Below are 17,492 nucleotides of genomic sequence, written 5' to 3'. Positions count from 1 at the left end.
AAATTAACTCATAAAATGGAAGAAGACAGACAGAATGGGTTAGAAAGTCAAATCTAATAATTTGTTGTTTATCAGAAACACTTGAAAATAAGTATTCACATAGTTAAAGTGAGAGACTGTAAATGAATTTATTGTCATAAACAAAGAGGGAGTAATTATTTTAGCAAAGCAGTAGTAATAATAGGTATGATTAAAAGGAAACTTCGATATACTCAAAGATGATAAATAGCAGTACATTTAATAAAAATGTGAATATATATACACCCCAAATGGTAATGCCTCTAAATACTTGAAAGTTAAATTATAGGGAGAAATAGACAATAACACTATGATAGTCCCTAATGTTCCCCTAACTTGACAAAAATAAAAACAAGAAAAACATTACTCAAATAGAATGTGGGCTAAGTTAGATAAGAATACCTTCTGGCGATTACTGAATGACAATCGGAATAGACATTCACTCAGTTGTGCATAGCACTATTATAAAAATTGATCAAAATCTCAAAAAAAAATTCTAAACTGTAAAGATATTCAATACCTCCTTTACTGTTCATTATGTTATAAAAATTATAATCAATGCAGAGATTTTGAATAAAACTACAGAATGAGATATGCATTCTCAGACTTGGTCACAAGGGAAGGATTTGGGGAGCCAAAATTTGAGATGAGGTGTGATGCCTCCAAAAATAAAAAAAAAAAAAGAACGAGTATCAAATTTTTTTTAAAAACTTTTTAAAGTAGAGAAAAGGGGGATAAAGAAAAACAGGATAAGTTTATAGGTAAATGCTGAATTTGATATATTTTTAAAACTTATGCTCTACATCATTTGTATAATTATGATTCTGTATTCAATTCTTTTGTCTTCTATTCTTTGTATGTTTTTGCTGATGTTTGTCTATTACATGAGAAAAAGCAAAAATTATATTTAAAAAGAATGTGAGGTCCCTGAGGATAAGAACTGTCTACTTTTGTATTTGTAAACTTCTCATTCTGAGCAAGCTCTTGGCATGTGTAGTAAGTTCTTAACAAATGCTTTGTCATTCATTTAAAACTAATTGAGAGGCTTGGACTACGTGTTCCTTCTAGCTTTAAATCCTACAGCTCGATGATCTTTATATTATTTGATACTGCTTTTTTTGGGGATCAAAGGTTCAGATATCTAGAGTTGAAAGGAGGTTTTAAAAGCCATTTACTCTACCCGCATTTCATTTTACAGATGAGACGTAAAGAAAATAGTGACTTGTCCAAGGTCACAGAGCTAGTATGGGAGCAGTCAGCATTGCAATTCAACGTCTGTGACTCCAAGTTTAACATTTTGAACAGTGCACCATCCTGCCCTCTGTGACACTAGTGTCCTGATTCTGCAAATTTCACCAATGTCATGATCTCTTTTGTAATCAATGTCTTTTTTTTTTGCTGATTATATCCTTTCAGAGTTCTCATCTAAAATTATGCTTTCAATAACTGCCTCCTTCTAAATGATTCTCAAATCTTTATCCCTAAAACTGCTGAGTCTGTAGTGCCATGTCTCCACTTATAAGCTTCATGAAAAATCAGCTTTCCCTGCTGTCACCTTAAGTGGATATATCTAAGATGGAGTTCATCTCCTATTTGATCCCCAATTCACTTGCTGAGAGCATCCCTATTTCCGCTGAAAGCAGTACCATTACTATCCTAGTCATCCAACCTTTAAACCCCAGTCATTTTGGTTTCCCTTCTTCATCTTTTCTTCCCTTCCTATTATCTAATCAGATGCTAAATCCTATTGATTTTTCCTTTCACTTTCTTTTCCTTCCCCTGGTCACAGCCATAGTTCAGTACCCTGTTACTTCATGCTTAGACTATTATAATGGTCTTTTAGCTTTATTCTTGTATTGTTACACTGAAGTTCCACTTACCAAATGTTTTCTCGTTCTCCAAACTAGACTCCAGGTAAAGGCCTTGAAGACAGGAATGTGTTGGCTTTTTTTTGAAGCTCTGGCCATAGCACCCAGCATATGATTTCCATATTGTTGGGTCCTCAAATAGTTTTTCTAATTTTGTTCAGACCTGAAGAAATCCTATATTGAATGGGAATTCAATTTTTTTTCAAGACTAGTGTGAAGGAATAGATGTCATTCTTATGGGTCTCTCTCAAAGTCATTTTTTAGTCACATGCAATTCTTCATGATTCCATTTGGGATTTTCTTGGCAAAGATACTGAAGTAATGTCTTCATTTTTTCTCCAACTCACTTTACAGATAAGGAAACTGAGGCAAATTGGGGTTAAGTGGTTTGCCCAGCTATACAACTACTATTTTGCCTGATTTCAGGCTGGCATTCTATGCTCCTTACCTGCCCTTGTTAAATGCATAGAGATTGTGAAGTTTAGAAGGGAGAACACAGAATCGGGGTCCAAAAATATCTAGAAAAGTTAGAATAATGAACCCAAACAAGTAACACAAAATTCAAAAGGACTAAATGTTAAGTCCTGCACTTGAATTAAAAAAGAGCTAGCCCCCCCCCCAAAAAAAAGTTACACTCTAACCTAACAAAAAAATAGAAACAAAGAAAATGTTTAATAGAATATAAACTCCAGAAAAAAGGAGGCTACGTATGTGTGAACTCTGCAAAGCCCGGACAAATCAACCTCTTAGGTCTTGTTTTCCTCAAACTGCAAAATAAGGACAATAGCCCTGGCGAGGATCCAGAATAAGAATAGGCTTTTATTAAGTGCTTGCTGTTTGCCAGACATTGAACTAAGCACTTTTTACAAATGTCTTACTTTGTCTTCACAACCTCCTTGGAAGGTAGGTGAGATTTTCTATTTTATGGATAAGGAAACTGAGGCAAATAGCATTTAAGATTAGGACACTACACGGGGGGTTTCCGCAAACCTTAAAACGCTCTAAAAAAATAAGTTACAATGATCGCCAATCCCTGGTACTTTAGTCCTAATCAAATCATGTCCGCAGGCTCTGGACCTTTGAGGAATACTGACAAGATGGAGACTATGCAGAAGAGATTTACTAGGAGGTGCAAAATTGTTTTTCAGTGGGATCTGCATTTGGAGCTCTCTTGGCTGACTTGCTGGAGCGGGTTTGCCATTCCCTTCCCCAGCTCATTTTACAGGTGAGGATCCGGGTTATGTAACTTGCCCCAGGTACCTGAGCCCGCATCTGAACTCAAGACTAGTCTGGCACTTTGTGCAAGGGTTGACGAGGCGGGCCAGGCTGGGGAAGGATGGCCGTGATGCAGGTCCCCTTTCTTGGAAGAGCTGCCTTGGAGTCAGCCGCTCTGGCTAAGGGACCTAGGGGCAGCAGTGGCGCAGTAAGGAGGGCAGCCTGCGGGGCTGGAGAAGCCCGGGGGCACGGGGGGCACGGGGGGCACCCCAGCTCCGGAGCGCGCTGAGGCCACGGGGCACAGCCTATGCGGGTGTGCCCGAGGCCTCCCGCCTCTCCCGCCCGGGCCGTGCCCCTGGGCCGCTGCAGGTGGTTGGCAGGGTGGCCCGGCAGGGTGGCCCCGGGGCAGAGGGGGCAGGCTGGAGCTCCGGGGCCAGGCAGGGCAAAGGGGCCGCCCGCGGGGCCGCTTTCTGTGCCTTCGCCCCTTGCTCTGGAGCCGTCCTGGTCAAGTTACGCTTTCATTTGTGCGTATGTTCCAGTTATAGGTGAAGCCGTGGGTCTGCTGCAATAACCCAGGTCATCTTTAAATGGTCTTTCAGCTCAAAGCCATAGGATCGTGGGGCGGTGGACAGAGCGCCGGCCCTGGAGTCCGGAGGGCCCGGGTTCAAGTCCGGCCCCGGCCACTAGCCGGGGGCCTTGGGCACGCCTCTTAGCCCCGCCGCCTTGCCCACCCCCCTAAACACGTTCTTGGCCCTGCTCGGGGCGGCGGGCAGGACCTGGTGGCCAGGAGCGCCGGGCCCACGCGGAGCGGGCTGCGGGGCCCACGCGGAGCGGGCTGCGGGGCCCGAGCCGCTCCCCGGTGCCCCGCACGCGGGCACCCCGAGCCCCTGCGGGGGCCCGCCCCGCCGGTGGGTGGCCGCCGGCCCCGCGGGCCCCGACCGCCCCACCTTTGTGGCCGCCCGCCCGGCGCTCGGCCATTGGCCGCCGGCAGGAGCGCGCCCGGGGCGGAGGGCGGAGGGCGGGCCCGGCCCGGGCGGCCACGTGACGCCGGCGGGCCCGCCCCCCCCGCCGGACGCCCGCCCCACGTCCCCCTGCTCCGCGCGCTCATTGGCCGAGGCGGTGAGGACGCGTCTCCGGGGCGAGCGGCGGCCATTGGTGCGGGGGGCGATCCGAGTTCCCGGATGAGGGCACATTCTGCAGTATAAAGGCCGCGGGGAAGGCGGGAGACGGCGCAGTTTGAATCGCGGTGCGCCAGAGCGGGAGCCGGCGGCAGCGGTGCGCGGTGTGTCTGTCCGTCCTCTGCCCGAGCGTGTACCGCGCAGCTTCACGCACAACTCAACATGGTAAACGGAGCGCGGCCCCGGGGCGCGGGCGGCCGGCGCGGCCGGGGGGGGAGGGGAGCCGCGGTTCCCGCCCGGGCCGGGGGGCGGCGGCGGCGGCGGCGGCGGGGGGGGGCGCGCGGCGGCGGCGGCGGGGACGGTTGGGGGGGCGGGGGCCGCCTCCGGGCCGGCGGCGGCGGTTGGCGCGCGTGCGCGGCGGCGCGGGCTCGGGGCGGGCGGCGCGCGCGCGCCCCCGGCGGCGCCTCCGGGGCGGGCGGGCGGGCCGGCGGGCCCGCGGCGGCTCCCCTCCCCCCCGCGCTCACCGCCCGCCCGCATGGGCGTGTGCCTCCTGCAGGCCGGCGGGAAGGCGGGGAAGGACTCCGGAAAGGCCAAGACAAAGGCGGTTTCCCGCTCGCAGAGGGCGGGCTTGCAGGTCAGTGCGGGCCGGGGCGGGCGCGGGCGGCGGGGCGGGCGCGGGCCGCGGCGGGTCGTGCATCGGGGCGTGTTTGTCAAGTTCCCAGTGGGCCGCATCCACCGGCACCTGAAGTCGCGGACGACGAGCCACGGGCGCGTGGGGGCCACCGCCGCCGTGTACAGCGCCGCCATCCTGGAGTACCTGACGGCCGAGGTGAGGGGCCGCGGGCCGGGCGGGCGGGGGGCGCGGGGCGCGCGGGGCGCCGCTCACGGGGGCCTCCCGCAGGTGCTGGAGCTGGCGGGAAACGCGTCCAAAGACTTGAAGGTGAAGCGCATCACCCCGCGCCACCTGCAGCTGGCCATCCGCGGCGACGAGGAGCTGGACTCGCTCATCAAGGCCACCATCGCGGGCGGCGGTACGGGGGGGGGGGGGGGACCCGGGCGAGGGGCGGGCCGGGGCCCCCGGGTGGGCCCCCGGCGAGGGGCGGGCCGCGGCCACTGTGGATGGGACCCCGGCGAGGGGCCCCCGGGTGGGACCCCGGCGAGGGGCGGGCCGCGGCCACTGTGGATCGGACCCGGGCGAGGGGCGTGCAAAGGGGTAAGAGTTAACCTTGCTCCGCTCCCACCCTTCCAGGCGTGATCCCACACATCCACAAATCTCTGATCGGAAAGAAAGGACAGCAGAAGACTGTTTAAAGGACGCCTGGATTCCGTGTTCTCTCAGGACTCTAAATACTCTTAACAACTGTCCAGTGTTGGTGATTTCCAGTGGACTGTATCTCTGTGAAAACCACAATTTTGCCTTTTTGTAATTCTATTTTGATTCAGTTGGAAGCTTACTTTAGCTTTCCAGCCAACCAAATTTCTGCATTGAAGTCTTAACCATATTTAAGTGTTACTGTGGCTTCAAAGAAGCTATTGATTCTGAAGTAGTGGGTTTTGATTGAGTTGACTTTTAAAAATCTGTTTGCATATTAATTGTGATGCAGAAGTTATAGTAACAAACATTTGGTTTTGTACAGACTTTTATTTCCACTCTGGTGGATAAGAGTTCAATAAAGGTCATATCCAAAACAAGTTTGCTTGTTGAATTGTCATGTGTTGTAGGAGGCATAGGTCTGTTTAGACGCAAACGCTCTTCATTTGAATGAGACATTTGAAAATAGGAAGCCTGGGAATTTAGGGATATATCGAATAAAATAGGAAATACTTGGATGCAAATGCATCTGCAGCTTGAACAAAAATGCTTTAAAAACGATGAATTTCGTGACAGCTTTTGTCAAAGGTTTGAGAGGCTCCTCGAGATTTTTGCCTGAATCTGTCCCCACTCATGTCATTCATTTTGCCAACTGTCATTTTAGTTAGAAAAAGACACAACCACTTGCTTCAAAGAGGTACATTTAAGATTCATAGGCAACTTAGAACCCTTGAATGAAGTACATCACATTCTGGCTAGTGACTGAAAAAGAAGGAAGCCTATGAAAGCTGCCTTTTCATACCTGTAAAGAAGTCCTTGTTACAGAAGTGCTCACTCACGCACCACTTGCCACAACTCATGCTTTACTGAGGACTGAGTATTTTTTCCAGGTTTTCAATGTGCACTTGAGAACCTCTATGAATTGTTTTGTTTCAGTCCCCAGGATTTTGGCGTCCGCTGTTAGCTCCGTGCACAGCCCACGGGAAGCCGGACGTCCCCGGCCTGTGCCCCGGGCTGCAGGGCGGGGGCAGGTGCGGTGAGTGCGCCACCGCGCTGCCGCTCCGGGGCCCGGGCCTCAAGCCCGCGGCGCGCACCGGGCCGGAGGCCGCGAGGGCCGGGAGGGCCGGGCAGCCGCGGGCCCGGAGGGCCGCGCACATGGCCAGGTGCGCAGTCACTGCGGGGCGGAGCCCGGCTCGGCCCCGCCCCCGCACGCCGGGCCCGGGTTGCCATGGAAGCCCCGGAGACCCCCCCCCCCGGCCTGCAGCGCCCCCTAGGAGGCCGCGGGCCGGCGCCGCCACCCCCCCCCCCGCCGGTGGTACCGCCCGCCCCTCCCCCCGCCGGCGGGGCCCGGTGGGTTGGCTCCGCCCGGCTCCTGCGTCCTCCAGCCCCGCGCTGCGGCTCCGGGCCGCCCCGGCCCCGGCCCCGGCCCCGGCCCCGGCCCGACCCCGGCCCCGCCCCGCCCCGCCCCGCCCGCGCCGCCCGGGCTCGGGGTGCGGGATGCGGCCGGCTGCGCGCCCGGCCCCCGCCCCCGCCCCCGCCCCCGCCGCCGCCGCCGCAGGGCCCCGAGGCCGCCCGTGAGGAGGCGGAGCCGCCCGCCCGGCCCGCCCCGCCCCGCCGCCGCGCTGGCTCCCGCCCCCTCGTCGCTGCGCGGCCGGAGGAAGCGGAAGAAGCCGCGAGCCATGGAGGGGAACCGGGACGAGGCGGAGAAGTGCATCGGCATCGCCCGCGAGGCGCTGGGGGCCGGGGACCGCGAGCGGGCGCTGCGCTTCCTGCACAAGGCCGAGAAGCTCTACCCGTCCCCCGCGGCCCGAGGTGAGTGCCGCCGCCCCCCGCGGCCCGGCCCGGCCGACACGCCCCCCGCGGCCCCGCGCCCCCCGCGGCCCCCGGCCCCGCGCCCCCCGCGGCCCCGCGGCCGGGGCCGCGCCTTTGGGCCCCCGGGCCCGCACGCCGAGCTGCTGGAACTGGTCAACTCGGGCCCCCCGGCCCGGGCCGCGGCCCAGCAGGCCCCGCTGAGGGTGATGGCGGAGCCGGCCGGGCCTCCCCGCGGGCAGCGCTTCCAGAACCTTCCGCCTCCGCTTCGGAATTGCGGTGCCGGGGCCGGAGCCCCGCCGCCGGCTCTGGTGCTGCCGGGCCGCCCGAGGGCCGAACGGAAGGCCCTGCGCGGCCCGGGGGGCCCGGGGGGCGGCGGGGCCCGGGGGGCCCGGGGGGCGGCGGGGCCCGGGGGGCCGTTGGGTTTCACAGACGAGAAGCCTGTGCGCCGTGCCCCGGCCCCCGGGCTCCCCCCGGCCCCCGGCCCCCCCGGGCTCCCCCCGGGCTCCCCGGGCCCCCCCCGGCCCCCGGGCCCGGGCTGCTGCAGGCCGAGCCTCCGGCTCTCGGCCCCTGGGCATCTCCCCGAAATGCGGGTGCCAGCGCCGCGGAGGGGGCGCGGGGAGCCCCCTGCGGCCCTCACCTGCCAGGTGTGTCTCAGCCCGCCCGGCCGGGTTCGGAGGGGGCCCGCGCCGCCCTCGGCGCCCCTGCCCTGCCCAAGGGACCCGCCGAGGTTCTAGAACCAGGAAGGTTCCAGAGCGGCCCATTGGCCTGGCGGCCAGAACTGGCGCACGCGGCTGCCCTGCCGGGGGGCCCCCTCTGATGCAGATCCCACCCCGTGCACAGAGCCCGGCCCCCACTCTGCGTGCGGCCAGCGGCCTGCACCCCGTCATTGGCCCCAGGACCAGGGCCCCAAACAGAGGCCCCGGCTTTATTCCGCAAGTTCCGTCCTCTCCCGTGTCCAGCCTGTCGGACAGGACGGGCAGCATGCGCCTGTGCCAGAGCCTCTCCACCCAGGCACCCGAGGCGCCCACCTCCTAGGCCCTTGGACATCTCCCTTTGGCCACCGGACTGCCTGGACCCTCCTGCCCCAGAGCCGACCTCCTTCCTTCCGGGCACGCTAAGGTCCAACCTGACGGCCCCCTTGTTCTCACACAGGCACATAGCTGCCCCTCCAGCACCAAGCTGGGCCGGGAGCCTCTCCTGAGCCCCCACCTGCTGCTGCATGAAGTTTGTGGGATCACGTTTACAGGTCTCTGCTGTTAGAATTTGTTTCTGGAGAAGGGTGACAGATCTTTTGGTCTTTATTTTCCTGTGCCTGGTAAACAGTAGGCCCTTAATAAATGCACCTTGATTGATTCAAGACAGCTTCGGGAACTATCACAGAGTAGTGTCAGAGCAATATGAATGATGACCTGAACTAAGTGGTCCTGAATATAAGAGGCTGCATTACAGGAGTAGCTGAGGTTAACTACTTTAGAAAAATATTTCCACTTGTTTATTAAAATCACAATATCTGTTATCTAGGCAGCCCTGTGGTGCAGAAGAGCCAATATAGACAAACATATTGGTCCGCTAGTGTGCATGGACAGTTGGCCTGGGGATCAGGAAGCCCTAGGCTCCCTCCTTGCTGTGCACACACTTCACCTGGATGTCCTTGGGCAAAGTTCCTTAAACTCTTGTGCCATGTTCCCTGGTGTAAGTTACTGCACAGAGAGGAGGGCTGGCCTCTCCTGGGAGCTCCCCACATCCTTGCCCCTCTCCTCATTCCTGCTGCGGGTTAGGCCCTCTGCTACACCCAGTTACAAAGATAGGGCTAGGACTCAGACAGCCAGTGAGGACCTGGGCTTGCTGGGCCACGGGCTCCAGACTTTCTTGAACCTTTGTTTTCCTTGAGTGGCTCTGTCAGGGATTTTCTTAGTGGCACCTACCACAAACTATTGATACAGGTATTTGGGACTGGCTAGGTTATTTATTGGGAGAGTGAACCTTATGGGGGGGGTACAGAGGCGGTCATGGGTGAAGGGCAGATGCAGTTGTGCCAGAGATGAGGATGTTGCCCATCTAGCTTCTCATGCATTTGAAGACGTCTGAGGATCACAATGTGAAGTGAGAAGGAACTTAGGGCCTCTGAGACTCAACCTGGAGGAAACCAGGGAGCCCAGCCCACCCAGGAGCATTGTCCTTTGATACCTAGGAGAGTTTTTCTCCACAGCAGAGGAAAGTCACATGGCCAGCATCTCAAAGGCAGGACTTGAAGTCTCTCTAGCCAGTACCCTAAATCTTAAACTTTTAAGAACACCATTCATACTTCTGCTGTTATTGCTTATCCTTCATTCTCCAAGATAGATTATGACATCATCCTGGCATTAATGTAATTGGTTGGTCCTTTCCCTTATCCAAATTAACAGTGTTCTTGAAAACTTTTTATTAGCATCTGGGAGTTTTAGAACTCATGGGAACCTTCAAGTAACTTTATTCAAATACACTTTTAGTTAGCTTCAATCCTCAAGACGTTCTCGAGGAGGGATTTTTTTAACCTTTTTTTGTCATGGACTCCTTTATTAGTCTGGTGAAGCTTATGGACCCCCTTTTCAGAATTATGTTTCAAATGCATAAAACAAAATATATAAGATGACAAAGGAAACCAATTATATTGAAATTAAGTTGTTAAAATACATGTTTTTTAAAGGTAACAAACTCAGGTCCTAGGTAGATAATTATTTACTTTAAATTTTGTTTGGCTTAAATTATTTTAAATGGAAATTTATTTCTTGAACCTAAATAACTATCACATGTAATTGACGGAAATAAAAACAGAACACTAGTAGTTTGTACTCTTTAAAGTTTGCATATACTTTATAATTTTATTCTCCTATATGATTTTACACTTAAACCTCTTAATAACTTTCACTCATTATTACCCTAATTTAGTTTTCATTTATATATTTTTTTACAGTTGCCTTTGCAACTGACTGGCTTCTCCTTGAAGTCTTCTCAAATCCTTCTTAAGCTTTTTCTTCCTGTCAATTCATCCCCTCTCTCTTCTTTCACTTTTTCCTCCCAGTTTTCCCAAATTTCTCTTCCCCAAATTCAGCCTCTGGTCTTTTTCTCTAACAAAACCTGGCAGATCCCTTCAGTTTTCTTTGTCTAAAGGCAGCATTATTAGTAGAAATAGCATTGCCTGTGGAGTCAGAGGCCCCTCTTATGTCTCTCTCTCTCTCTCTCTCTCTCTCTCTCTCTCACTCATATCAAGTGTTGGAAGAAATGGTCCCTTAAGTCCCTTCTGACTCTGGATCCATGATCTTTGACCTCATGTCCTTTCATTTCCAACTCCTGACACTTGACCTCTTCTGGAAGCTATTTGCAAATAGAAAATTTCTAAGAATTAACTTTTTTTATTTCCAGATAACATAATGACTATGTGTGATATTAAATGTTTGTCAGTGCTGGCTACTAGCATAGTTGAAATTCTTTTTTGTAGAACCTTTAGTTTCTACAGCTCCAAGATGCAGTCAGTAGAGTGTTCATTGAATAATTTGACACCAAATGTTCCCCATATCTGAAATGAACCCCTTATTTTCTTCCCCACCCCAACTCACCTCTTTATATCACAGGGCCCTCCTTCCCCTTTTCTCAGTACTGTGCCAGGCCTCTTATTCCAATTCTGTGCTTAAAGATTTTATTTATTTTGAGTTTTACAATTTTCCCCCTAATCTTAATTCCCTTCCCTCGCCCCCCACAGAAGGCAATTTGCCAGTCTTATTCCAATTCTGAAATAAGGTTTAACTGTTGGTTTTTTGTTTGTTTGTATTCCAGGTGCAGAGCACACACGATTTCCTTTTTTTTTTTTAAATTCCCTCTCCTCCTCCCACATGATTTCACTGGGTTTGAAGTGTGGAGCCTCTATCTAACAAGCTATCAGGAAACTCAGTTGCTAACTCAGTCTTCAGCAGCAAATTAGAGCACATGCTGAGAAGGCAAGGGTTTGTCCCTGAATCAGAAGGAGGCTTTGATTCTGGCTTGTCCTGACTCTAGAACCAAACCTCTGTCCAGTACACTATCACTTGGAGGAGTCAATCACTATTGATTCCTTTTGTTGAATGAGAGTAGTGTTGCAGAGGTGATCTTTTGAATACCTGGTGATTCTGAAAAATAGGGAATCCTTGTGAGGATACTATTATGTGTCTATCTGTGGTTCTAGATAGAAAGGGTTTCCTTAGTGAGGCTAATTTATATTCATTTGAATTTAGAATGTTTGATTGTAATCTTGTTTTTTTTTTTGTCTCATTCAGATCTGGCTTGGATAAAGCCTAAGAGCAACTTCTAAATCTTTGTTAGTACCATAGACCTAATCTTTATTGTTCTTTCCTACAGAAATGATATCAGGAGTTTTCCCTTTGGAAGCTCCTGCTGGTGGGGCTATTTAGTAAAAAAGACAGATCCTACAAAATCTTGTTTATAAGCTCCCAAATTCCTTAAATATATAGGCATCTGACATTCTTAACTGTAAAGCTCAGTCATTTTCCCTTTTCCTTCCACCCCTGTATCTGCATTGTCTCCTCCTCCTCCATGTGACTATGTAGAAAAGTTAGGTGGGGGCTAGTGAGCTATATCCTAAGAATGCCAGAGATAGCAAAAAATAGGAAACAGTGACTGCCTATCAGTTGGAGAAATGGATGAACAAATTAGGGTATACCGATATAAATATTGCACTATGAAGAATTCAGCAAACATGGTCATATTTGATCAACTAATACAAAAGGAAGAATGTAGAAGTCAGAGAATGGTGACTATGGCAATGTAGTGCTTCCAGGGAATAGAAGATGAATAAAGTGCTTTTGGGTTTAGGGGGCAGGAGACCTACAACACCGCTGTCTTAAAAGTTAGTTTTGGGGGTAGCTGGGTGGCGCAGTGGATAGAGTGCTGGCCCTGGAGTCAGGAGGACCTGAGTTCAAATCCAGCCTTAATAATGACCTAGCTGTGTGGCCTTGGGCAAGCCACTTTAACCCCATTGCCTTGCAAAAACTAAAAAAAAAAACAAACCAAAAAAACTTAAAAAGTTAGTTTTGCTTAACTTAATCGTTTATATAAAGGAAGATGGAACTGTGTGTGTGTGTGTGTGTGTGTCTGTCAAGCAGAGTCAACCAAACAACAAAAACCTAATTGGGGGGACCCAAGGCAGTGTTTAAAAAATTAAAATATCTCAATGAACTTTGTTTAAATAGGTAGGAGGAAGGCAGGATTTTTGACTCATTGTGAATGGAGGTGAATTGTATGTGGGAAGGGTAAAATTAATGAGGGTGACCCCTCTGTGTTAGTCCTTAACCTGGAAAAAACAAACCAAACCTATTGAATTTCTTATGGAACATTTTTTGTTTGTAAAACAGCATAGTGGGGAGGAATGGAAGGAGGCTTTATTGAGTTTCTACTCTGGACTAGGGACATTGTTCAAATACTTCCTTGAATCCTCACAACAGCCCTGTGAGGTGGGTGCTTAGGAATCTAAAGTGGAGAGAAGTGAAGTTAGTAACCAGGGTCACACAGCTAGGAAATGCTGAGACCAAATTTGGACTCAGCTTTTCCTGACTCCAGGTCCAGGATACTACCCCTGTAAATTAAATGTTTTTAATATAATTTTCTTCTACTGCTGTGTTTCAGATGACTTAGGTTTTTGTTATTTGGTTGGATTTGACTCTGCTTGACTTCATTTGGAGTTTTCTTGGCAGAAATACTGGAGTGGTTTGCCATTTTCTTCTCCAGCTCATTTGACAGATGAGGAAACTGAGGCAAACATGGTTAAGTGACTTGCCCAGGATCACACAGTTAAGTGTCTGAGATCTGATTGAATCAGGAAGAGGAGTCTTCCTGCCTCCAGGGCACTCAGTCCATTTCACCATCTACCTGTGACCAGGTGGACTTAAATGTTCAATCGGGTTTTGCCTTGAATCAGTTTCAAAGACATTTGACAGTTTTCCATTGTCAGGCTCCGGCAGCTAGGCAATGACTATGAAGTTTCGCCCTTTTTTCTTTTGAACAGTATGATATTGTAACACTCCGGCATAATTTTAGTAACTAAATCTTAAATAATTGCTTTTTTATTAATTAAATTAAGCAGGTAGTACTGTGGCAAGTGTTTGAGCACAACCTGAGTTGGAATCCTTGCTCAGAAATTTACTAGTTGAGGGACCCTGGGTAAGTCCCATAATCTCTCTCTGCCTTTCAACTGCACTGAACTGGCCTTGCCTGTGGTTGGCTAAAGTGGAATGGAGCAGGCTACAGACCGTTGAGTCAAAAATCACACCAAAGTTTAATTTCAAAGTGAGAGAAACCAAGGAGGGGATCGAGACACATATGCCAGGGGCCCACCCCTAGTTGGGGGGACCCGAGGCAGGGCTTAAACCAATGACTGCACAGTGAGCTGTAGCCCTGACAAGGAGTGGTAATGGCAAGCTTCATGACTAAAACATGGGTGTTTCTCCAGTACCTCTCTGAACTCAGAGAACACCTATGATACGATAATTATGTGATTTTTGCCAGAGGGTGAGATCATCCAGAAAGTGAGTATGGAGGATTGTTGTTATGCTCAAGGCACAGCTTCTTGCTAGGCTTAATTCTGGAAAACAAGGACTTTCCTAATAGCTTGATGTTTCCCCCTTTTTTTCCATAAGAAGGAGGAATTCTAAAACAACCCCTATTCTTCTGACAGATAAAGGAGAGGCAGGTATAAACCTTGATGCCGAGAGAGACCAGTTGGGCCAGGATGAGATGTTGCCAAGGGGATTAGTTCCTTGAGGGACCTATCAGGGAAGTGTGTCCCAAGTATCACTGCAAACTCTCAATAGGGCAAAGAGGCCTTGTATAGCCATTGTTTGCTTTCAAGCAGCAAAGCTGGAGTAGGGGACCATGGGGTAGGGAACCAAGAATGTAGAGGAAGAAAATGCCAACCCTTTCTTGCATCTGGGTGTCTTAGTGGTTGGGCTCAAAACAAAAGGGAGGAGGAAAAGAAACTAGGACAATGTACTCAGACCTCATCCAGAATCTTGGAACAGTTGTCTACTGAATATCGATTGCTTCTGGGTTCCTACTAGACAAACCTTGAGATCCGTGAAGGGTTCTGCTGTCCACTCAGGAGCATGGCTTTCTTCAGATGATCCAGGAGTCCCTTTCCACCAGTTTGGCAACTGTGGGAGTAGTCGGAAGGATCTGGAAGGGACCCTAACAAGATATCTGATCATGAGAAAACTCATATCAATGTCTAGATCTGAGTTTCTGGTTAGCATAGCATAGGTGCTTTGTTAAGGATCTCTAGAAAGCCCTTAGAGATGGTCTAGTTTCCCAGCCATGGAGGACTGAGTTCCAACAATGCAATGAAGTTTTCTCATAGTCCCCCAATTGCATAATTAATTATATTGTCAGGTATAGATCATACTAAATGGGGAAACCAACCCACAGTGGACTAGTTTTGAGATGATTTACATGTCACCAAGGTAACCAAGAAAACTTAAATATAAACCATGCCAAGCAATACAATAATTATCACCAGTGTTAACTAACGTTAAGTTTCCTTGTATCCTGGTAACCCATCCTCAACATCCATTCAATCAGTACATTTTGAGTCTCAGATGTCACATGCAGCTATCTGGTCCCTAGATATCTTTTCTTGGACAATAGACCTTAATTCTCAGGATAGCTCTAAAGGGCGCTGTGCTTCTCTAGTTCCAAATCTAGTCAGTTGTGTGCCCTCCATTTTTGAGGGGCTAAGGTACAGTACCTAGCTGGGGGGCACAATGGAGAAGCTGGAATGCACCCACTTCTAGAATTGAAGTACTGACTTCCTTGAGCTCCCACGTTAAAGGAAGGATTTGAAACTTACTGCCCGTCTTTCAAACAGAGACAGGTAATGAGACTGGAGTGCCAAGGCTGATTCTTCAGTCCTGCCGATGAAGTTCCTGGAGGGGGAGGATCACTCTCTTAGTCAACATTTATTTAGCACTTGCTGTATACTAAATGCAATCCACGTGTTGAATGCTAGGGGGACAAAAAGAGGCTGTCCCTACCCTCAAGAAAGGCCCGGCAGTTTACTGAGGGGGCAATGTGCAAACAAAGTGCTGAAGAAATAGGAAAGACTCAACAGAGGAAATCAGGGGAGGCCTGTAGAAGTTGGGATTTTATCTGTAATTCAGAGGAAGCCAGGGAGATGAGGAGTGGTACATTCCAAGCCTGGGACAGGCAAGGAGATTGCCCCCAGCTGAGAGATGGAGGCCCTGATAGCACAGTGGAGAAGACGAAGCCTGGACCTGGGAAATGATTCAAGCTCCAGTGCTACTTAGTGGTTGTATAACCAGGGTGTAGTCATATCTCTCCTCTTAATACTCACTTTCTGTAATAGGAACACCACTAAATTGCTGTCTTCATTGACTGATTGTGAATACATACATGTGAGAAAATTTTCTATCTGAAACCATATATAGTGGAAACTTGATATTATACATGTCAGATGATTAATATTAAATAGAAATTCTTTTGCTGTGTATTTTGCCCGGTTTTGAATTTATGTTAGCAATCTAAAGTAGAATAGCAAACTGATTTACACACAAAAAATTAGACGACATTTCAGGAACTAAATATAAAAATTATTTTGGTGTGAACCGTTCATTTCCCAGTTGTAGTCAATAAAGTTAACAGTATTGAAAAGCCTTCATTTGTTAGAATTTAGAATTCCCATAGGCAAGATACAGATGAATTTTTATCTTAGAAAAATTGGCTCTTTCAGTAATACCAGAAAAGAATTGGTAACACTAAGCTATTGAAGTGAGCTTTCTTAGAAATTGAGTCCCATTACTTCTTCCTCCACTCTTAGAGTAAGTATATAATTGTAAGAAGGGGAAAGAGTAGAGAAACTACTGTGTTTCTCGTATTTTAACAATTCTTCTCCCCTTCTAGGTAAATGGCTCCCATTCTTCTAGTCAAGGTTGAGAAAAGCCCTGGATTGGCACCAAAAACAGTGTTACTAAGAAGGGAAATGGAACATCTGTTTTAAGGCCAGGCTTCCATAATTGAGTTACTCAATGACCAAACGACAAAGAAACATACTGTTTCTAGTATTTTAACCTGTATCTCATGATGATTAATAGTAGCTTAGCTTTCCTGTTAACACCTTGTAGTTTAGTCTCTTGAGTAATTCAGTTATGGAAGACTGCCTTTACAATAGGTTCTAAACTTCCCTTTTTAACTCTTTGTTTTTTGGTGTCAATCTGGGTCTTTTATTCATCTTATATTATTTTACAATCATTATTAATGTATTCTTGAGAGACTCTGTGACATGGTGGAGTCAGAGAGACCTGACCTCCTGCCTTACCTGTGCCAGGGATCTGGGTGGTGATTTCCTTATCTTCTTTAGTGCTTAAGACCTTAAGATTTCAAACAGTTGCTGATCACTGATAGGGAAGTCCCTGTACCAGGGAAGTTACAGATCTTAACTAAAAAATTAACTTAATAACCATGAACAAAAACAACTAGCCTTCAAAAACAGGAGGCCAAAATCTTGCCCAAGTCCCTTAGCCCTTTAAACAGAAGAATGAAAAGAATTAGGAAACAAGGAATTTGCTTTGGTTTTTATGTGACCAGGCCTGTCTGAAGTGGGTAACGTTTTTTGGCTGTATTGTCTTTTTTTTTTTTTTTATAGTTGTGCTCAGTATACCATTCTGGGTCTACTGATTATGTTCTATATCTTCTCATAGAGGCCTATCTGTATTTTCTTGTGTTTCATAGTTATTTTTATAATACCATCATTTTCCATTACATTAATAAGTCATAAGTTATTCAGGCTTGTTCTAGTTCTTGACTGTGTTATGTAGGTTGTTTACAATTGTTTGCTGATAAAGCTATGCACATTTCTGTACAGATAGGTTCTTTTTGTGTTTTTCTTTGAGATAGCAATTTTTGGTTAGTCTTTTCAGCTCTTCATGACACTATTTGGGGTTTTCTCAGCAAAGATACTGGAATATAGTGTGCCACTTGCTTCTCTAGTTCATTTTACAGATGAGGAAATTGAGTCAGTTAAGTGACTTGGCCAGAGTCACACAGTAAGAAAATTCTAAGGCTACATTTGAACTCTGCTCTTCTTGACTCCAGATCTGGCACTCTGTCCCT

The 17,492-nt window shown here is 48.9% G+C and overlaps 2 protein-coding genes across 4 annotated transcripts in view; both read left to right on the top strand.

Annotated features, from left to right (window-relative positions):
- The first annotated feature begins 4,205 nt into the window (after positions 1-4,205).
- H2AZ1 (H2A.Z variant histone 1) lies at positions 4,206-5,911 on the top strand. 2 transcript variants are annotated; one of them, XM_074228103.1, is made up of 5 exons: positions 4,206-4,444; positions 4,776-4,853; positions 4,935-5,048; positions 5,121-5,250; positions 5,469-5,911. In XM_074228103.1, exons 1-5 carry the CDS (start codon positions 4,442-4,444, stop codon positions 5,528-5,530), a joined length of 387 nt encoding a protein of 128 aa, XP_074084204.1. In that variant the 5' UTR covers positions 4,206-4,441; the 3' UTR covers positions 5,531-5,911. The 2 variants fall into 2 exon arrangements, with proteins under 2 accessions (XP_074084204.1, XP_074084203.1); XM_074228102.1 differs by lacking the exon at positions 4,206-4,444 and having other exon boundaries at positions 4,740-4,853.
- A 1,256-nt stretch (positions 5,912-7,167) lies between these two features.
- DNAJB14 (DnaJ heat shock protein family (Hsp40) member B14) overlaps positions 7,168-17,492 on the top strand; it is a 79,614-nt gene continuing 69,289 nt past the window's right edge. For both annotated transcript variants that reach the window (XR_012476816.1, XM_074228099.1), the window contains exon 1: positions 7,168-7,343. Coding sequence is in view for 1 of the 2 variants with exons in the window: in XM_074228099.1 (XP_074084200.1) it covers positions 7,211-7,343 (133 nt within the window). In the remaining variant the exon portion in view is untranslated. The remainder of the gene's footprint in view (positions 7,344-17,492) is intronic.

Source organism: Macrotis lagotis, chromosome 3, assembly GCF_037893015.1.
Source record: "Macrotis lagotis isolate mMagLag1 chromosome 3, bilby.v1.9.chrom.fasta, whole genome shotgun sequence".
Taxonomy (NCBI): domain Eukaryota; kingdom Metazoa; phylum Chordata; class Mammalia; order Peramelemorphia; family Peramelidae; genus Macrotis; species Macrotis lagotis.
Note: the sequence above shows the minus strand (reverse complement) of the source record. Positions and strands in the feature narration are given on the sequence as shown.